Source organism: Lepus europaeus, chromosome 5 (assembly GCF_033115175.1).
Source record: "Lepus europaeus isolate LE1 chromosome 5, mLepTim1.pri, whole genome shotgun sequence".
NCBI lineage: Eukaryota > Metazoa > Chordata > Mammalia > Lagomorpha > Leporidae > Lepus > Lepus europaeus.
Window position 1 is genome coordinate 69,260,876 of NC_084831.1, and position 23,164 is coordinate 69,284,039.

General features: G+C 39.4%; 1 protein-coding gene across 1 annotated transcript in view; it reads left to right on the forward strand.

Annotated features, from left to right (window-relative positions):
* The window catches only part of ST6GALNAC3 (ST6 N-acetylgalactosaminide alpha-2,6-sialyltransferase 3), a 626,202-nt gene extending 603,483 nt beyond the window's left edge, over positions 1-22,719 (forward strand). Inside the window, exons 4-5 of the mRNA XM_062193403.1 lie at positions 18,930-19,037; positions 20,445-22,719. Of these exons, the coding sequence (XP_062049387.1) occupies positions 18,930-19,037; positions 20,445-20,631 (295 nt within the window). The 3' untranslated portion in view covers positions 20,632-22,719. The remainder of the gene's footprint in view (positions 1-18,929; positions 19,038-20,444) is intronic.
* Positions 22,720-23,164: the final 445 nt, after the last annotated feature.

A 23,164-nucleotide genomic window follows, 5' to 3' on the forward strand; every position in this document is an offset into this window, starting at 1 on the left:
CAGTCTCACATATTTTTATTAAGATCCTCTCAGTTTTTTAAAAATATATTTCTGGGACTGGCACTGTGGCACAGCGGGTTAATGCCCTGGCTTGAAGTGCCGGCATTCTATATGGGCGCCAGTTCTAGTCCCGGCTGCTCCTCTTCTGATCCAGCTCTCTGCTATGGCCTGGTATAGCAGTAGAAGATGGCCCAAGTCCTTGAGCCCCTGCACCCACATGGGAGACCTGGAGGAAGCTCCTGGCTCCTGGCTTCGGATCAGCACAGCTCTAGCTGTTGCAGCCAACTGGGGATGAACCAGAGGATGAAAGACCTCTCTCTTTCTCTGCCTTTCCTCTTTCTGTGTAACTCTGACTTTCAAATAAATAACTAAATCTTTAAAAAATAATAATAAATATATGGGCAAAATGTTGAAACCTTTACCTAATATATACTAAATTGATCTTCTGTATACAAAGAGAATTGAAAATGAATCTTTACATGAATGGAAGGGGAAAGGGAGCGGGAGGGGGGAGGGTTGCGGGCGGGAGGGAAGTTATGGGAGGGGGGAAGCCATTGTAACCCACAAGCTATACTTTGGAAATTTATATTCATTAAATAAAAGTTTAATAAAAAAAAATAAATAAAGTAATCTAAAATAAAAAAAAATAATAATAATAAAAATATATTTTTGCTGTGATGATGAATTTAGGTTATTTTGAAACATTACATTATCTAACTATTGACTTTGGTTATAAGAGAAAACTACGTATATTTATGTGTGTGTATTTGTATTCAATCATTGTAGCAAATCCTCTCATTCTGATGGTTTGGAGTTTCCGTATACTATTTCTAAACAGCTTTTCATCAAAATATAAGATTTCTGGGGATGAGTGTTTGCCTCAGTGGTTGAGAGTCTACTGGGAACACTCACATCTCATGTCAGAGCACCTGGTTAAAGTCCTGTGTTTGCTTCTGATCCAGTTGCCTGCTAATGTGTACTCTGGATAGCTCAAGCACTTGGGTCCCTACCACCCAGGTTGAGACCTGGATTAATTTCCTGGCTCTGGCTTTGGCCTGGTGACTGTTTGTTGTGGCTATTTGGTGAATGAACCAGCAAATGAAAGATTCTCTTTCTCTCTCTCTCTCTCTCTCTCTCTCTCTCTGCTTTTCAAGTAAAGTGAAAATAAGCATATAAAATTCTTTTAAAAAGAATATTGTCACAAATATTCTTCTTTTAAAAAATTCTATTCTCATTAACAATTTATATCTTAATTCCATGCACTACAATTACCACTGTTAAAGAAAAAAGATAATGGCATCCACATTTTCCTTGTTCCTGATTTTAGTGACATTTACCTCTAACATTTTATCATTACACATGATGCTGTTCTTTAACAGAGGTGTTTTTTGTTAGGTGTCAATAATATACGCTTCTAGTCACAGATTAAAACATTTTGATTTGGCTAGAATGCTGAATTTTGTCAAATTCATTTTAGCATTTGTTGAAGAAATGATATAGTGGTTCTCTTTAAATGATTGATTCAATTAATGTGCAGTCTATAAGAAATGTTTCCCAGAGAAAAACTTTCATAGGCAAGCAAGTCTATTAATCAATGGGGGGCCAAGGGAGATAATTGGGGAAATGATACATAGGATATTTTCTTGCTCAAGATTCATTAGCTCATTAGCACAGAAAAGACATGAGAAATCCAGCAGTCTAGAAATGCAGTTAACTTTGTTAAACCCATCATTTCCAACATTACCTGCCCCCTTGCCTTCTTAACAGCTGTAAGCATCCTATTGACTTAGGGTTCAATCTAACACACATGAGAAGTATGACATTATCAACTTCCCTCATATTAAATCATCTTTGCGATCCTGAAATAGGAACTGCTTGGCCATAGATTATGGCTTTTTAATTTGGTGTGAAGATCAGCTGGTTAGGTTTTAATTGAGTATTTTTTGAGTCGGTAATTATAAATGGTATTGTGCCGTCATTTTTTTTAATCTCTATCCCTTTTTGGCTCTTTCTTAGATTTGGATATCAGTGTGATGCTGGATCAGTTGTACGAATTGGGATATGCTCCATATTTTCTGGGCTCTGAAACAACTTATGCAGCACAGAAATAACTGTGGGATTTTATTTTCTTAATTTGAAATTTTTTTCATGAAATAGCCAAATGAGAAATGAACTCACACACAGAACTGGTCAGTTGTGGGTGAGCTTGTAATTAGAGCCCCTTGTTGGCCCTGTTTTCTCTGCTGACTGTGGCTTCAAGTGCCTTTCTTTTTCCTCCCTGTGGGTAAACACAGACGCTGTCTGCTCACAGGGCATGGTGCAGAGGATCCCCTCTGCTTTGAAGCAGCTACCTCCTCGCTTTTGTGACTCCGGTATCCCCACAGAACAGAGAATCATGAGAGCCAAGTCAGGGAAGTGGGACAGAATTCCAGGCAGGAGAATCAAACTCCTCCACGGTCACGTTGTCCTTGATCCCAGGAACAATGTCAGGTGACAAGCCTGAAGGCTGGAAGGAGGGAGGCCACAGAGCCCTGTGAATTGTAGGGTCTGGAATCCCAGCAAGAGGGTCGAAGACTATTGATTCTGTTTTGAAAACACTTCCTTTGAAGCAGGCTACAGAGGATGCTGGGCATTTATGATATGTAAGGGGGAGGAGGGACTGGGCAAGTTTTGAGACCAAGTTCTCCCAAATCACATCACCTTTTATTCAGAGAAATGCCATGTCATTATGAAGAAAATACTTCACAAATCGTCTAAGGCCCTAGGCATAAAATCACACAGAGATTTCATGTGATTTCTTTCCTGATACAGGAATTATGCATCATTAAAAAGCAAAATACCTTAGCTGTGTTAGGCCAGACTCATAGTAGGCACTTAACTATGTGCTTGGTGTTGGTTTATTTAAGTGCATAGTGTTTGTGAAATAAATGCATAGGTGTTATATTATGCAAGATGCACACCTAAAACATGGGACATAATTAAATCAGGAGAAATTAATCATTTTTCTATATGATACACACACAAACACAAGTGCAGCACATGCACACACAGGGGTCTTCATAACATTCATGGGAAATGCATGTTATGAAAAACTATGAATTCCAAAATGTTTGTGGACCAAATAAAAATTATCTTTTAAATCCACTGTCTACAAACTTTTAGAAGCATCCTATATATAAAATATAGCTCCATAATTACTCAGTATGTGATTTTTTAAATCCCTCTTTAGTTGGTATATTTCTTAGCACTGAAATTTTACCTTTCAATTCTCCTTGTCCTGGTACTTTCAAGATTTAATAATGTTTTCAAATTATTCTACATATTGTCATGTCAATATTCAAACTGATTTTTTTCCAAATAGGCTGATAAATTACTAGGTTTCTTTGTTTCTTCATATGCTGGATAGCCTAAAAAATAGAAAGACCGTGACTCTGTCTAAAACATGAGTTTCACATGATATAATTCCTTAACCAAATCCTGGAATTTTTTTGTTAGAAAAAAAGGAGGAAATTGGTAAGATGACAGATGTGTGAAATATTCCTTGTATTATGGTGAATGCCTAGGTAAGAAATATGTATGTCAGAGGAAAACAATGATAATCCATAGGAAAGTGGTTCTTCTCTCTACATCGCCTCCCTGTTTTCAAAGGTGCCCATGCTTCTATGCGAACTGTTGGGAGAAGGTCAGAGCCCATTCTTTCATCCACAGATTCTGCCCCCTAATAGCTCCAGGTCTACTTCTACATGATTGTTAAATACCACTTCTTCTCTAGTGTTGTACAAAGTTAAAAAAAAATCAAAGGAATATTTTGGTAGCATATTGCAATATGGATTGGACTGGCCATAGTATTTTAACTGACACTCACTTCTTTGAAGTTCCTTGATTATCACAAAGCTAAAAATCACTCTTTACCTTTGATTAGAGAAAAATCTGATTTTGCTGTTGCACTGCCTTCTTGAAAGAGATGATGTGGGAAAGTGCCACGATGAATCACTGAGGTTGAATCAAACAATATTGATTTTGTGTCTAACCCAGCTTGTATTCTCCAACACCTGACTGGGAAATTCATAGAGGCTGTTTCCACAAGAAAGTCACCTATGACTTGAGAAAATTACTGGGTGGGGAGATGTGAAAACATATCTTTTTTTTCGGTAGCAATGATTTAGTGTTTTATTTATTTATTTTTTAATTTCACCCCCTTCTCTGCCTCCCATTTGTGTGGTTTTAAAGAATGTGACTACACTGCATGGGTCATCTTGTGAGATGATGATGCATCCCTAGGACTGGATTCACTCATGTCACCAGCCCAACCAGTTCTAGTAAAGGTGATCACAGATCTCAGGGGCTCTGCAGTGAATGGATGTACAAATTGAAAAACTAGACCTGAGCCTTGTCACCAGAGTCTTAAAGTAGCAGTGAGAACCAAGGGAAGAAAGAGATAAGAAAGACAGCATGAAAAAGAATTGATATGACTCAGCAACTGATGGGACATTGAGGATTAGGAAAAGGACAAAGTGAAGAGTGGGATCCTTGTCCTTGAGAAGGATGATGCTACCACCAAAGACATTAATTAATTAATTCAGGGGCTGGATCCAGCAAGATACAAACCTGCATGTTACTTGGATGTCAATATCACCATCAATTCCTGAACTATGAATGGGAGAAAATAGTACCTACAGCACAGTTGTGAACTCTTAGATTTCCTTCTTTTTTTTTTTTTTTTTTTTTGACAGGCAGAGTGGATAGTGAGAGAAAGAGAGACAAAGAGAAAGGTCTTCCTTTGCTGTTGGTTCACCCTCCAATGGCTGCCATGGCCGGCGCGCTGCACGCCGCTGGCACACCACACTGATCCGAAGGCAGGAGCCAGGTGCTTCTCCTGGTCTCCCATGGGGTGCAGGGCCCAAACACTTGGGCCATCCTCCACTGCACTCCCGGGCCATAGCAGAGAGCTGGCCTGGAAGAGGGGCAACCGGGACAGAATCTGGCACCCCGACCGGGACTAGAACCCGGTGTGCCGGCACCGCTAAGCGGAGGATTAGCCTGTTGAGCCACGGCGCCGGCCAGATTTCCTTCTCTCACAAGATGCAAGTCAGCAGTTGCACTTTTTAAAAGCCTCCTTAATAGGTCTGGGCACCATCCTAAATGTATCGGTTCTATTTACAGCATTAGCAGCCTGCTGGTCATGGAGTGTTGCTCCAAACCCAGGCCAAGGGGAATGGCCACTGCACTTATGGTTAGGGTTACTCAAAGAAGTGGCAGATGCAAAGCCATTTAAAAACTGCAAAGTGGCCTTCTGATGAATAAAATGACTTGTGAGACTGAATGGAATTGAAAGAGTTTGTGCTGACAGAACTAAGCAGACTTTTCTATGGGAAGGCTTGCATGCACATGACATTTTCTGGACTTTGTCAATTGTAGAAGGGGAGGCCGCAACTCTAAGAGGAGTGTATGATTGCAGCCAGAGACAAGGCCTGTGTCTGTAGAATGACCCGAGACGTCAGTTGCCATAAGATTCCAGTAAGTGTGTACTTTACAACTTTGGGGTGGTACAAATGACACTTTAAATTTTCAGAGAGTTTGCTCTCCAGTGAAGATTTCAGACACTGAAATTCATTTGGTTAAGTTGATATCTTACCTCATGATTTTGGGAATTTAACAGTTCCTAAGCCTCTTGTTGTTGATATGTATTCCGTGGATCCCATAAAGTAGGGAGACGCATCTTCCTAGTCCTTATCTTTGTTTATTCCTTTTCTGTGACCAGCCTTTTGCTACCATTTATTATTTGTAAAAAGTAAAGAGCACATTTCAATTTCTGAACTGGCTGAGCTATGGGTCATCTGAGTGAAACAAACAAAAAAAAGTTTAAAACCTGATTCTGGACATAAATGGCAACATTGAGATTTACTGAAACAGAGTAGAAATATAGGCAGTATCCCTGACATATCCCTGTTATACGTGTATACACACCAGTAAGTCTTTGTTAAGTCATCAATGAGAAAATACCAGCAAAATGTTTAAAATTCCTTGTGGACAATATGTTCACAATTTCCTACTTATGAGCAGGCTGTATGCCAAAAAGTATTCAATGAAGTTGAATGAATTAAGCACCTACTGTGTGCCAGGCATGGTTGACTTAGATGAGTTATCTTTGCCCACCAGTATCCCTTCTTTGGCAGATGTCCAGCCAGTTTGCAAGATGCCTATTTATAAACTACCACACATTTTCCTAAAGAAACAAATTTTAAAATAGTGGTTAGATTCTCAAGCCAATCCTCAGAAGCTAATTTAATACATAATAAAGTGGAACTCAACTTTTAATAGAATATTCAAGCCTAACCATCATTTACAGCAGTGATTTTCAAACCCAGCTGCTACACACTGCACATACTCACCCAGGAATTCTTTAAAAAAGTTAAAAAGTACCAATAACTATACTATACCCCCAGGAAAATAAAATCAGAATCCATTATCAGTAGCAGTGTGTGGGAAATGATGCTTGGAAAATGGAAGTGAGGACTTGGAAGCAGTACCCTGAGGGACAAGACTGTGACTGGATGTAGAGAGCAGGACTTCGGGGGGTGGGATCTGGGACACTGTGGCACTTAAGTTTAGAAGAGGAAGACAACATGCCCCTCAGTGAAGGAATAGGTCTCTGAGCTTGCAATCTGTAAAAGATTTTGGACTCTTGACAGTGAAGGGTTTTTGAGGAGTAAGGAAATGATGGTGAGAACTAGAATATTCCAGGAGCACAAGAGTTGATGCTGCAGCAATGAGCAGTGAGCTAGTAAAGATCTCATTGGTCATGGTCACTCCCCAGCAACCTTTGTATGGTTAATGAGGAATGAAAGAGCTACCTTCAATCCGTTGTCTTGTTTGGGGGTAAGGTCTTTGTAAGATGTATTGCCTCATGTATGTCCTCCAGTAAGTAGTCCTTTTAATCTTCTTCCCCTGACTGTGGGGATTATTCGTCCTTAATATTCAGCTGAGATAAGGGGGAAGGAAAGAAGGAATCCAATAAAGGAGTTCCAAAAAATAGGGGTAGCCAGATAATCCTAAGCATCTTCTGCTGCTATCCAAAGACTTGCAGAGTTCAGCTAAAGCAGTTGCAAAGAACTGACCAGAAGTAAAAACTTCTTGCAACTGCTTTAGTCAGAACTCCAGAATTCAGAAACGTGGGCATCAAATATTATCAGCAACTGCAGAAAGCAAATTCGCCAGGTGGAGGATCTCCTTGACTGTTTTGCTGAGCCCCTCTCATTTTCGTAGCCAGGCATGGAGACTTCTTTTTCAGACACTCTGTGATTGGTGCAATGTGGCAAAATCAGAGGAGATACAACACTCTCAATATTTCCATCAGCTGCTTTCAAATAAGGCACACTTTCCACCCTGTATTTTTTCCTGATGTCTCCTAGAACAGATAGTTTCAGCTGTGTTTTCTAGTTCCGTCTTTTTGATGTTTTGACCACTCTTGATGGAAAAAAATTATGCTGCCCTTGCTGAATTTCAGAGATACAGAGAATTACTACTTTTCTCTGTGTTCAGAGAAGGTCCTTAAAATGCTCTCTTCTGACATTTTTGGATATTTCAGATTTTTTTCCCTAATGTAGATGGAATAAAATTTTGTGAAAAGAGGACAGGATTATCCTGGTTGTACAGGTTTCTGGAAATTCTGGTACAAGGAGGATGTGCAAAGAAGGACTTCTTCCCAACTACAGGTTTACTGCAGGCACCATACACACACAGGCCTTTTACCCCTGGACTGTGGGCTGAGCTGTAGGGCAAGACCGGGGCAAAGATACCACCACACACAAAAAAAATTCTTCCCTTCATTGAACACGAAGTCTAGTTCTAATGGAACACCCAGATGGACCTCAAAGGAAGAATTCTCTCCTTTTAAATCCCATCTGATCTTAAGAATAGAGAGAAAAATGTATACTTAGGACTGAAATTCTTAGGCAAAATTCACTTGAAATTGCATTCTACCGTAGGAGGCAAACAACTTATTTAATACATGAGGACCCCTTACCTTTGACTGTTTCAAGGAAGATTCCCTGACTAAGTCATTTCATACCATCTGTCATGTTCTGATGAAGCAGATAGATTCCCCCATAGAAGTTTGCTGGAGCCAAGAACTAGACCAGCACCTACTTTGATACACTGGTGATAGGCTATTATTTGGCAAAGATACTAGGAATGAGATAGTCAATCAAGGTCAGCTAATAGTAGGGGAACAACAGGTTTTAACATTTCTTCTTTAGGTTAGAAACGCCTGAAGACCTGTGCGTCAGTTGTTGCTTCTGACCTTTTCTAATTGAATTTGTTCCTTTTAGTGAGCCAGATAAAAGCAATTTTAATAGCTGGGAGGAAGTGGTGGTGTACTTTAGCTTTTCTCATTGAAAATAAATATTCCCTTTCATATAAGTTATTTCGGGACCTATTAAGCCATGTAACACAGTCACAAAGGTGACTGACTATAGCTTCAGATAATCAGGGAGTGGCTAAAAAACCCATTTTTTTCTTATAATCAGTAGAGGGGCAGAACTGAGTTGTTTTTACTGCATTGCATTTCCGTGGGGAGCTGATGGCTTGGGCTCTATCTGAGGGTGGTTTAGTGATAACCCAAGAGGTCCTGAAGACCTTAGCAATGAGCTTTGAGCGCCTGATCCCACCTCTGAGGTGAAACCATTTTCAAATCATGGTCTCAAGTTCTTGTTAAAATTTTTAGTCGTTTCAAACTTAGTTTTATATGTAAATTTTCCTTGTGAAAGAGAACAGGAACTCAGTATTTTTGTCAGACACAAGCTTGAGTCTGATCCTGCACTACAATTATTTCTAAAGAAAAAGCTTGGTTTAACTCAAGCTTCAGTTAAGTAAAAAACTAAGGGAGGGGCAGGTGGTTGGCAAAGCAGTTAAGATCCTGCTTTGGACACCTGCATGCCATGTCCAAGTGACCATTTCCATTCCCGCTCAGCCTCCTGTTCCACCATCCTGCTAATGCACAATCCCCGGGGGCAGGAGAAGAAGTCTCAAGTGGTGGTCCCTGCCACCCACCTGGAAGACCCAGACTGAATTCCAGGCTCCTAGTTTAGGCCTAGCCCAACCGTTGCCATTGCAGGCATTTAGGGAGTGAAACAATGGAAGAAAGATCCCCCTCCCCCCCCACCTTTCTGCTTTTCCAAAAACAAAACAAAACAAAACAAAAAACTTTTTTTTTTAAAAAAAGGCTAAAGAAAATCGAGTCATTTCATTTCTCTTTAAAAAATTAAGCTGGCAGGAAAAGTTATTTTGCTCGAACATATTCAAACCTGATTTCAACCTTTTTTTTTTAAGTCATAGGGAAAGGATGTGCAGAAGGAATGATGATAGAAATAGATGACAAAGCTAACAGCTTCCTTTAATTAGCTTTATCAGGCTAGTGGGGAAACAGGCACCTATGTGTTATATAGAGAAAGGTGATTAGTATTCAAATACTGACACCCACATCAATTGGGCAAGGGCTTGATTTCAAGGTGAGTTGAAGGATAAGTTGGTAAGACAGAACTTTTCAAACCTAAGCATTAAATAGAATTGGATAAAATAGGAATTGTTAGTAAGAGTGAAGGATTAGTTGGAAGTAAACTTCCTAATCATACCTAGAATATTTAATAATTAGTTCAATTGTATTGGAGAAGATCTTGGAGGTCAGGCAATTGAACCTGTCTTTGATTACAAGGAACAGCCATATCCTCCAGCTGACAAAAACCGAAGAGGGGAATTTATTTAAATATGATAGAAACCAAGAACTAGAAGGAAGCTAGGCGTGGGGAATGAAGTGGATCCAGGAGCTTTGTCTTTATTTCAGGTGTTATCCCTTGATTTCTTTTAAAGTTGACACATCTATCTACATCAGTGGCATAAAACTATTGTGTGAATATGAGCACAGCTAAAATTCAAGACAGTGTTTTGAGTTAAAGTTACAAGCACAAATAAATAATGTGGTGATTGTATCTATGTACTAAAAATACAATTGGGTTGGGCATTTGGCCTAGTGGTGAAGATGCCCCCATCCCATATTGGAGTGCCTGGGTTCAATGTCCACTTCCAGAATTTGATTCCAGCTTCCTTCTAATGCACACCCTGGGAGATAGCAATGAAAGCTCAAGTAGTTGGGTCCTTGCTACCCATGTGGGAAACTCAGATTGAGTTCGGCTCCTGGCTTCAGCTTGTCCCAACCCTGGCTATAGCTGGCACTTTAGGGGTGAACCAACAAATGGGAGTGTACTCTCTCTCTCTCTCTCTCTCTCTCTCTGTCTCTTCACCTCCCAAATAAATAAATAAAAATATATTCATAGATTTATACTTTTTCTAACATGAACTGTTTCACTGAAACTGCAATTACAGAATTACAGTTAATGATTAAAAAAAAAAAATCCTAAGCACACCCAGGCCAATCCTCTTAAGAGAACTGTAGCCCAGGAAGAAGTGACATGTCCAAGTTTTCCCAGAGGATTAATAGTAGAGTCAGAAGAGAAAAGAGATCTTTTGATGGGTACCCATCAGACATGTGATGTCATGGGCAACACTGGGAAGCCACGAACAAAGTTGAACTTATGAACATCAGCAGTATCTGTTTTCATTTCCATTAATCAAAAAAATCATTAAATTAAATGTTTGTGTAAAAACTGTTTCCCTTATAAATAGAACAGGTTGAGAGCCTCCAGGTGTGTACTGAGGAAGCCTGTTGGTCGGAAGTGAGGGTTAGATGAGTTTGTTCACCATTTGTAACTTAGTTTATGACACAGATGAGCACCACTAGGTACATCCTTTATCTTCTTACATTTTTAATTGTTTTTTTCTTTAGTCATATGTTGTTTACATTCATTCTCAATTCTGAATTAATGAGGAATTTAATGAGGAAGAGAAAACATAATTCTGCCAGTTTGTTCTGGATTCTTTTCTCCAGATCCATAAATTGTCTTCATCTGAGAAAAAAAGCTATACAGAAAGTCAAGTTATCTTTAATATATCAAAACATAATGTAAGAAAGAACAATAATAATAAATCAATGCTATCTATGCATCCTGTCTCCCCAACAATCTATTATGGAAATAAGCATTGATGATACTTTGAAGTCATCAAGACTCTCCTCTCTTCCCATTATCTTCACACCTCAGTACAACTGTGTATGTCATTCCCACGGCCTGAAGCAGTCGAAGTTTTCTGCCTAGTGTTTCTACATAGCTTAATCTGTAGCTCAGTTCTGACCTCTTACTGGGGAAGGAATTATCTTCCCTAATTCCCATAGTTGTCTTTGTCTTTGATACTCTTTTCTTGGTATTCCCAGAGCATATGGCTTGGTTTTGTTTTTGTTTTTTAAGATTTATTTATTTATTTGAAAGGCGGAGCCAGAGAGAGATAGAGTGACAGAGAAAGAGACTTCTTCATTCTTTTGGTTCACTTCCCAAGTGGTCCAAAAGGACTGAAGCCAGGACCTGTAACTCTTTCAGGTCTTCCAAGTGGGTTGCAGAAGCCCAACTATTTGGACCATCTTCCACTTCTTTCCCTGGCACATGAGCAGAGCCAGATCAGAAGCGGAGCAGCTGGAACATGAACAGACTCACAGGCAGTGACTTAACCCTCTGCACCACAAAGCCAGCCCTTCGCCCTGGTTTTGAAAATCGTTGAGTCTGTCTAGTAGGCAGAATTGAAGCTAAAATTAGAAACTACAGAGAGGATTTCAGGAAGAACAAAAGTGTAAACAAGAGCATAAAACTAGACTTTGACATACATGATGTGTGTTTATGGAGCAATAAATGGGCCCTTGTGACAAGACTAGGAAAGGAAGACTTGGACAGAACAGTGGGAGCTTTAGGTTTGTTGGAGGCAGGTCTTGAGGAATATCTATCATCTTAGTTTGCTCTGACTGTCATATCACAAAATTTCATAGACCTCATGGCTTAACAACAGAAATATATTTAATCACAGTTCTGTATCCTGGAAGTCCAAGATCAAAATGCCAGCATGGTTAATTTCTGGTGAGATCTGTCTTCCTAACGTATTAGATGGCTGCTTTCTTTCCATGCCCTCACATGGTGGGAAGACGGATCTCTACTGTCTTACTTTTTTTATAAGGAAGATAATCTCATCATTAAGGACACAGTCTTCTAACTTCATCACAGGGAGACCCATGCCTCTAACTCATCTAAAACCAATTATCTCCAGAAGCCCTCATCCCCAAATGTCATCACAATTTGGGTTAGGGCTTCAATATACACATTTTGGAAGAATACAATGCAACTGATAGTATTCATGTTCACTGAGTGGCTAAGGAACTGATCATTGTTAAATGAAGTGGACCAAAAAGATCTCCATCATCCACCCTTGCTATTCCTGGGACTCTATGATTCTTTTCAGAAAGCAAATGAAACCCCAGAAATCAACATTTCCAATTGAAGGGTCACTAAAGCCCAAAGGGAAAAAAATAAGCTTTTAATTTCTGAGATGAATGAATAAAGTTATTTTTCTGAGTAGGATATTCTATTTCTACAGCAGCCATAAATCATATCTTTGGGAGCTGTACCATTTTACTTTTAAATGTACATTTTGAAAAGAACACAGTCATTTCTTATTTAGCTCCTTTTGTACAATTTCATTGCATTCATCACTAGGCAGTGAGTCCTGTTGATTTTATTGCAGCCAAAGTATTTGTTGTGGTTTGCACAGTCCAAGTGCCTACTGATTAGCACAGATTTTTCTTATAGGCTGATCAGAATAGCAGTGCAGTCTTCCTCTAAGATTTACTGCTTTCTCCATTTACCCTGGTCTATTTTTCATTGTTTTCCAGGCCTGAATTCATTTCATATGGTGCATTCTGTTAAGTATACCTTCCATAGGGTGATGCTTTTATCCATATAAGATGTTTATGTTCATTTGTAAATGATTCAAGCCAAAATTGAGAATTCTACCACTTGATTTACAAAAAGTTGTTGCTAGCTAAAAATGAGCTGAGCATGCCCACTGATGGATGGTACAGATATACAATGCTGTGCATTGGACAAACTTTCAGAACGTTTCCATAGCTCCTGCCTGTTGAAGAATATACAAAAATATATGACTTGGAAACAGCTAACACTGTTTCCACGCTTGGAGCTCTGCTTCTCCTAGACTGGTTCACAATTTTAGATTGAATCCCAAGGTATTACTGATAAACGTCAGCTGTTTTTCTTGCCAGCTCTCTTTGTTCAAATGTATTCTTTCTCTATCCATGAGCTTTTAGAAAAAATTGGGGAAAACAATACTTTTAATTGGATGATCTGTATTCTGTCAGCTATTCCTTGCCCTAGGAAGGTATCTGGAAACTTACTTTGCTATTTTTATTTATCCTGCCAGTGTAGTATGCTAATGAGAGAGCTGAGGTCCAATAGTGTTAAAATAAGCCATGAAAAATTGATTAATTCTTTTTTAAAAATTTCCTTTTTACTCCTGAGCCAATATTGTGTTCTCCAATAAACCTCCAATATTGGGAGTGCCTTGGTCCCCCTTTGGGATTTGACAAATGATTATTATGCTTTTAAAACGTTAGTTCTGAGTGGCCCAGGGTTAGCATTCGTTGATTCACGAAAGAAACAACTAAGAAGTAGTAGAATTGAGGCTATAAAATTTAAGCCAAAGGCCCATGAAGGAATCACTTCATGAAGGGAGGCAGCCACAGAAACTGAGGCTCCTGAACAACTTGTCTTTGTCCCCACCTGACTCGTTTCCCCATACATCATTGTATAGTCCCCTATGGCAGGCCAGAACCTGTCCTTTGGGTCTAGGCCAAGTGAGTTTGATGATGCCTAGGGTTGTATTAAAAGGTAAGGTCATGGTGCAGTGTTGGTCAAACCTGAATAGCATCAGATAGTCTTGTAAAGAAAAGAGAAAGTGAGAAGATGCTTGCTGAATGAGGAAAACCTGAGGGGCAGTGAGTGGTCAGAGTAGCAACCATAGATAAAGCACATCTGTCATTTTAGGGCCAGGGACACTGTCAAAGCAGATCACCCGTAGCCAGGAGTCAGCACTGGGGATTCAGGTCTGCCTTCCAGGCCTAGGTAAGCTTAGAGCAGAAGGGTATCAGGTAAATGTGAAAGGAAACTGCACAGAGCAGCCCCCCAGGACAAAGAGTGATCTCAGCCTCCAAATCATCCAAAATGTCAATAGTGTTGAGACTGAGAAAATCTGACTGACTGCACGTGCTATTGCATCCATCAAAACATAATCTTCCTGAGTTCAAAACCCAAGTCAGGGAGCTAATGGTGTTGAATAATTAGCAGAGCATCCTGTGAATAGAGTGCACATTCAACATTCTCCACTTTTCATTTTGGAGAGTAACTATTTCTGTTTTCTCAGTTCCTTCCCCAAAATTATCTGAAAGAAAAATGTCACTCAGCAGAAGGTTCCACCTTGCCAGGTAATGGGAGAAAAGTTCTTCACAATATGTTTTCAGAAAGGAGAAGAAGAAATAATGTGCAGTGAAGCAGGCGTGCTAGCAAATAAAGGATGCTGATGGCCAAAAATATTGAGATTGGTAAAAATAAGGATACCTTGACAGACAACGAATTCCTGTGTCCATGTGATGGCCTTTAGACATTCAGGGGTAGGGGTAGACATAAAGGAGCAAGGTAGCTTGTATTTTATTGGTAATAAACGAGATGAAAGATCATATTTTAAATGATTTGCCTTCAAGCATGTGCTACATCAAGGTGTTGACAGCATCATTTTTCCAAGAGATGAGCAAGTAAATTTAAGTAGTTTCCAAGTTGTAAGTATCTTGATTACCAAGGAGCAGTGGGATGCAGAGCCTGGCCAGCAGAAAAAAATGATTGATAGCTTCCTGTTAACACTCCTGCCTTTATTTTCCATGGCACGGCTCATTATTCTGCTGCATTAATTTAAGCTTTCTTATTGTACTGAATTAAGGGCTAAATTCTCTTACCATCCCTATGGGAATCTTGATTGCTTATTTGTGGATGACAATTATGGCTTTCATCAATCCTTAAATGCAGAAGGTATGAAAAGTGCCGTGGCTGATGGCCAGCTGGTACATAGTACAGCATGCATGAGTGACAATGTACAACATTTGGCCCAAGAGAAGACCTTTAAGAATTATTTAAGTAATTTCTTAATTATCACAAGGTGTCTCCAAGCTGAAAAGCATAACCAGTTTCACATACATCCTTCCAAGTCTTTTTGTTTTTGTTTTCATTGAACTTTAAAAGGTCTGCTTTGGTATATTATATACTTCCTTATTTGTACTTTGGCCACACAGCAGAATAGGGAAGTTTGGAAATGGTGCAGCTTCAAGAATTCCCAAGGCTGGATCCATTGAAACCAGTGAGTTCCTTTAGGGTGCGGATCACTAGAACCCCTGGATTCATCCAGCAATTGTCATTATTCCCCTGCAAGCATCATTATATGGACATCAGTTCTGAGTATTTTGAAAAGAAACCACTGTGCTAACTCCAGCATGTAGAGTGGATAGCAAACCTCATGGGATACCACATCCCAAATTTGTTAGAGACATCAGGGAGAACAAATGCAACTGTCTAATTAAGTGCTGTTTGTAGGTCAGGGCACTTGGGCAGGATAGCCTCCCCAGTCTGATCACTTGCAACACACTGTTTGAAGAGCTTTCTGGCTAATTAGCATGGTCTGTCTACCCAGAAACAAAATAAATCAGGTTAGACCTAAAAGGAATCAAGTATCAGAAGTGTAACAAAATTTAGTATGTATGATGGAAAGGTCTTGACCATATACCATATACCAAGCCTGGAACTTCTGGACCCTCTATTCTGTGGGAGAGAAGATATATAAACAGCGGAGCCCCTACAGCAGGCACATCCTATTTATCTTTTGAGGGCTTCATTGCAAAGCTTACTGTTGAGCTCTTAAGAATGACTCTCTGGGGTGAAAGGCAGGAAGGCTTGTTTTGCAGCGTATTAGTCCATGTGTCGCACAAAGTATTCCTCCCACTGCCAACCTTCGCCCCATATCCTGGGAACTTTGGAAATTTTGTAGAAAACATGCAATTAAAAGATCGACTAATTTTGGTACGTAAAATTTTTTAAGTGTTGCATATTTTTATGATACGCATTTCCCCCGAGCTTTTAAAAGTCCCCACATGCCATCTGGATTCTTCCATCAAAGGACCAAATCAAAGGAAAGGCAATTTTCCCCAAATTAGATTTATTGTTTTCTTACTCATACTAAACTTTGTCCTCAGTCCTGTGGTTCAGTTGTGTGCTTCACTTGGACAGCCATTCCAACCCCTTCTATAAATGAACCTGTGAGGGAAACATGGAGCTTCTTTCCATGAGCGTTTCCATGTGAAGATGTTATCTTTTTATACAAACACCACACGTGTACAGGCATGCCCCTCATGCAAGTGAGCACTAACTGGGATCAACAGATTAATGTGTTCATTAATTGTAACATCCAGTGTGCACAGAACATAGTACTGCCTAACTTGATTAACACTTGGTCATAGATTATTAAGAATGATTTAATTTTTAAAATAGGAGAAATCCTCAGATAGGACCTTGTTCTATTACCTGATTTAGAATCAAAGAGGCTATTGTCCAACGCTTCATGTTCCAGTCCTGGTAAAGCTGCAAGGTGAAACCAGGTATCCTCACTTCAGCTCTGTTCTGCACTCTGCATTGACCTTGACTCACATGGACTTGGGTTTTATTACCTTATATGGTGATAAATTGTTGTAATGTATGGACCTCCTCCAGTAGATCATTTTCTCTTTAAGAAAACATTCACCAACAGCTTCTAGCACAGTCTGTGGCTCATAAGACCCCTTTAAAGCTTTGTTGGGAAAACATGAACAAGTGGGTGAATAAGTGAGACTTTTTTTTCATCATGTACAAACAGATAAATGCTGTAATTCTGACATCTGTGATTGCCTAGTAATGACACGACAGAGAGGATAGAAAGGGAGGGGAAGGGAGACAAGAAAGCACAGAGAAGGGAAAGGAGCACACAGTTCAGTAGGAAGAATAACCACACAAATTCAGTACCTAGGTAAATCCCTAGATTCAATTTGGGAGCTTGTTGTCAAGGCACTTCTCTCTTCTGATCTCTCCCTGCTTTCCAATAAGGACTTCTGAAGCAGATGGTGCTTCAGGCAGCTCCCATCATTGCTGCCCCTCGTCGAGTCCCCGATTGCAGAATTCAGTGCAGGTTAAGTCCTTTAATCAGCACAGTTGCTCTTTAGTGTAGCTCACCTCACAGTCCTGTCTTCCCACCCTTATAGCACCTACTCCTGAACTAGGTTGCTGCTACTGTTCCTATCACAGAGAAATGTGTGAGTGACCAGTGGTGTCCACCTTCTATAATGCTTTATATTCAGAAGACAAGAAGCAGGAGATGCGAAGGAATGGCTACTTCTGTATTAGGATTTAAAGCTCAGTGACAAGCAGGCAGAGGGATTATATCTGAGCTAAGTCTGCCTCTCCTTACCAATCACCTAAAGACAACAAACATAAAGGATAAGATATCCAGCCTTCAACCCCCACTTAATTGGTGTAGCTAGTGAAATTCTGGCATGCTGTAACTTGATACTGAATAGTGCTTGCAAAAAAAAAGCAGCAGCAGCAGCAAAAAATTCAGGAGTCCTAATTGTAACACACAGAGGGCTTGGGTATGAGGAAGTGCATCGACAATATTGGGCATCAGTATCAATGTCTGAGTGTCAGTTCCTAGAACTGGCTGTGCACCACTATGCCAGCAAATCCGGATGAAAGACGGGAGGTATTTAGTCTTTCCTAGAGGTGTTTGCTCCACCAGCAAACTTGACCCAGCACACTTGACCCAAATTGGTCTGTGGGGAGAATTTTACAGAGATAGGCAGTCAACTGTTTTGGATGGTCAAGGTCACCTTGGTAAAGACAAATGTGGAGATCCAAGTTTTCAAAGAATATTCCCTTGAACCCCTTGGAACTCGGCAGACTCCTCCAATCAGCACTACATCGAGCATTCCCCCTCAGGTACCATCCTTCCAAGCTCGTCCTTGAATATACTAGACACATTTCCACGTTTGTGATTTTGTCTCTGATGTGTTCTGTTCCTGAAATACTTGGCTCTCAAGTGGTCCACGTGGCTTCTTTCCAATGCCCCACCATTCCCCACCCACACTTTGTGTTCAAATCTCTGCTCCCACCATAAAAGAAGTCTTTTTTGACCAACCATTATCACATAGCTACACTAAAATCAAGTCCTCTGGCCTCCATGAAGACAGAAGTTTTGATCTTTTTAATAATTTGCATATTTCCACTAGCTAAAAGAGTGATTGACACATAGTAGGTGCTCAGTAAAAATATATTGAACAGGCTGGTAACATAGGTCTTGCAAAAGCAAAGTATTATCTCATGATACCAGGAAGGCACTTTAGGAGAACTTTTCAGATACATTTATAGACCAAGTCATTCACCCTCACTGCTTCCAATTTACACTTAGAAACCCAAGGAGCCTTCAAGAAAGTAATACGTCCAGGCAAGCAAGATAACACCATTATCATTTAGTTCCCATCAGGGCTCCAAACTCTTTTAGAAAACCTGTCCTCTGATACACAACACTAATTTGTGTCTTATGGAAAAATCAAATAAACTATTTTTCACCTGAAGGGAGCAGGATTATTTGACTTCAGATATTTGCCATATGGCTTCTCTTCCACACAACATCGCTTTGAGGCTTAAGCTAGTAAGAGTTAGAGCATGCCTATAAATTATTCAGAGATAATTCAAAATAAGTGTGTATCCTTGACAGATTGTCAAGTTTCTTAATGCTTTTTCCTGATAACAAGTGCTATGTTTTTGATAAAATGTTGCTCGTTTCTCATCACACTTTATTTTTTCTCTATGTGTTCTCTGTGTTTTGTCTGTTGTTTGTTTCTGTTCCCCCTACAGAGTCCAGTCCGGCTCTTATCTCAGCACGGGGTGGTTTACCTTCATTCTGGCCATGGATGCCTGTTACGGCATTCACGTCTACGGGATGATAAATGACACCTACTGCAAGTAAGATCACAGGAAATTATTTTTATGCAGCTCCAATTCTGATATCTTGTCAAAATATCACAATTCATTTTAATACCATAAATCTGAGAAACAGACAAAGCAACAATTATTTCCTGGTGTTCTTTGCTGACATGACATTTTATTGTCAGTGCATCAAATTATGACTTTTAGGAGTGATAAAAAGAAAAATATTTACCACAATCGAATGCCAAATGTCAGAAGGAACACTTTTCCCTTCATCCTTGGCATATCAGGGACTTTCAGCTAGGAAATGCAGAACAAAGTTTAGTAGTTATTTAATTTGCAAAAGCAAGTGTGTCATTTCTGCCGGCCTAATAGCTTGATGGATGGCCATCGACTCAAGGGTTATATTTGATCATGAAGGACAAAATGTCCTGAAGCCTGAGACAAACTGACAGTTTAACAAGAGTTCTTGGAAATTATGTTTCACTAAGTGAATAATCTGCCAGATCTTATTTAAAATGACTGTTTACCCATAGTATATCCTGTGCAGTGAGATTTTTTTTTCAGAAAAATAAGATTTATTCATTTATTTGATAGGCAGAGTTACAGAAAGAAGGAGAGAGAGAGAGAGAGAGAGGGAGGGAGAAGGAGAGGGAGAGAAAGAGAGAGATGCTCCATCTGCTGGTTCACTCCCCAAACAGCTGGGGTTGGGTCAGGCCAAAGCCAGGACCCTGGAACTTCATTCAGGCCTCCTACGTGGGTGGCAGAGGCCCAAGAACTTGGGCCTTCTTCTGCTACCTTCCCAGGTCATTAGCAGGCAGCTGGATCAGGAGTGGAACAGCCAGGACTTGTATGGTGCTGCAGTGCAGGTGCTGGCTTAACCCACTGTACCACAATGCTGACCTCAGATATTTTCTAACTAGATAAAAAAAAAAAATCCCATATATCATCAAGGTGATAAATTGTATTTCTCTTTCAACAATTGACAATGTAATTCAGAAACAATTTTAATCATATTGTCAAAATGTAGCTCCCAGTCACAATCTTTATGAACAAACACATCAACCTTATCTAAGGGCATAATGGAGCACAGAAGAACTCAGAACATTGCTGTGAAAAATCACAGAGTTTATGTAAGAGTATCTGCCTCTCTCCAGAGTTTGCTTCCATTATACACCATTTCCTCTTTCAAAGGATGGCCATATGTCTAAATGTAATTGGTGTGATGTATAAATTTTATTTGATCTTTTAAAGCACTAAGAACCTAGTTCATCTTCCTAAAAGCTTTCATACATAATAGCTTTTAACTGTGTTCATGGACAAGAATCATGTCTGGGATTGCAAGGAAATGCATTTATTGGGTGCATAATGGATTCTTGTAAATGAATGCTTTATTCCTTATCTCATTCTTTCTCTCTTTTTCTGTTTTATTTTCTTTTCTAGGACCGAAGGGTATAGAAAAGTCCCCTACCACTACTATGAACAAGGACGAGACGAATGTGATGAATATTTTCTTCATGAGCATGCACCATATGGGGGACATAGGTTTATCACTGAAAAGAAAGTGTTTGCAAAATGGGCCAAGAAACACAGGATAATATTTACACATCCAAACTGGACAGTGTCCTGATGTTGGTTTCTCTGGTCTTGCCATTACACTTGACATGGTCATGATACTGCAACTGTGATGCTGGTATGATGGTAGTGATGATAAAGACAACAATGATGATTGAGTTCCTGTACATCCTCAGATATGGATGGTGAATCTGCTAGTAATTTCAAATGGGATGTGGTGGAGGGTGATTGTGTTCATTGTGTTCTTTCTGAAGGTTCAACTCTACACACTGCACTTTATATTTTAACTGGAATTGAAATGAAGGCCAGTGACATGACAACTGTGACGAGAGAAATGGGATTACCCTTCAGGGTAGCTGCTCAAAATTCTTAAGCAGTAACTTCCAAAAGTCATGGAATGTGGCCTCATGAGGCAAGGTTATTGACTCCATGGCTTCTTGAACTTGAGAAGCTCCCCTGTCTTGAAGAATGGTTGTCACAAACACTGACCCAAGGAAATGCTATCAGGGTACAAGTATCTTAGCACAGCTACTAGTTAATCTGGGGAAGGGAAAATATCTCTTCCTTATACACCATCTTTCTGTAGCACTTCCTACAGCTAAAGCCTCAGGCCATTACCCAATTAACAATGAAGATATCATGGACTTCCTACACATTGGTGTCACTTGACTATCTCAGATGCTAAATTCACAATCAGCCAAGTAGTAAGTTTGATGAATTTCTACTCTCACCACTCCATTCTTACTGCCCAAACCAATATAACTAAACATTTATTAGAATGCTCTACGTTAATGTTTAGTTATTTTTGTTGAATCCTAATGATGTCTAAAGGCTATTTAACATGGAATATACCAACTTCAACACTGTAGTAACACATACTGTGAAAACATTCCTAAAATATAACCAAAGGGTCTCCCAACTCTACTTCAACATCCAACAACACAAGTGTATATGCTTTTTAAAATCATGAAACAGGGAAAGCAAAGCATATTTTTACATCAATTTATATCCTATCATACTTCATAATATATATTTGTATAATCAAATTTCTATTTTATAGGCCCAAGATGTCTCACTCCATACATTGTATTAGTATTGCCAAGTGCCAACTCTTAGACATGGAGAGAAAATGATTCTTTGTATTAAATCTGACCAGAGCTTTTGCCTTCTTGGGGCTTATTCTCCCCATTGCATATGAGTTGTTATACCATAATAACAACAAAAATAACGACCTTACTATCCAAAGTGCTTTGTCATTTAGAATCCTTTTACATGCGCTGTACCATGTGATGCCCATGCCCATTTTTTGGGATTATTGCCTGCCCACTGTGCCATCTGTTAAGTACATGATCTATAATTTGTTAATTGTTCTGACTTATTCCAGATTGCTTTTCTTGCTAATATGTATATAGGATAACATTTATGTAGACTAGTAAGCAATTGATTTTAGTGCCAAATGCAATATATTATATCAGGATTGCACACAAAAAATATGTTCTTGGCCATTGACTAAGATTATGAGCTTAGGTACTTTTGATTTTTCTTTTTAATGGATCTGTTTAAATGTGGAAAAGCTGAGGAAGCAGGGACAGCAGGAAATACTGAGAGCAGAGAAATATAGTTTCCTGTCCCAGGCTTGAGACAACTCTCTTCGCTGTATACTAATTGCTAATTGAATGTTGGAGCGTTGCTTGGCTAAAAGAATAGCTAAGAATCCAAAGACATCCACACAAAATGATTCAACAGACAGAAGCCAGGCTCAACTTAAAGACTATTTTGGAGGCTGGAAGCAATGATGCATTTCACCACAGGTGCATTGAGCAGGTCTGTATCAGTGCTAAATATCATGAGTTATCATTAGACTGTGCCATCCTAGGTAAAACCCTCTTTTCTGCTCTGTTTGCTACTATGATACCCCAGTACTCATCCACAAAATTACCAAGCTCCAGTTCCATTGTTGGAGCAAGTTATTATTTTATTGTTTCCTTATGTGATTTTCAGTTTTGTGAATGTTAGTTGTTTTTCTTTTTTCTTTAGTTAATGATGGATAGAAATGCCAACTAAAGGAAAAATAGACACAAAGGTTAAAATTGTAATACAGGCTTTTTTTCCCCCTGTTGTGAAACTGAAGTTCTACTTTTAAATAAAAAGGAATCCTTAATTAATCAGAATGTTTCAGGAAATGACATAATGTAATTTATTTGGTTTTCTAGTGACTGGAGAGTCAACTCTGTTTTAGCCCTTACTGATGAAAAACTTTCAAAAAAAAGAGAAAACTTCCTTACCCTTCTGCCTTATCACAGCTTTTCCAGACAAAGGGGACCTTTGCAGTACCCTGCCCTACTCACTGTGGGCAGTGGGTGTGCATGGAATAGCAGGTGCCATACTTCATCAACAGTGTTTTTTTGCAGGGCTAGGATGGGCTTTTTTCTCTCTCACTTCCCCTCTCCTCTTTTTTTCTTTTGCTCTCTCTCTTTCTCTCTCTCTCTCTCTTTCCTGAAAGCAGGAAACAAAAAAACACATTATTCTCAATTTGGATACCCAAAAGAATGATTTCCAGTATAATCAGAACATTGATAGAATTTCAT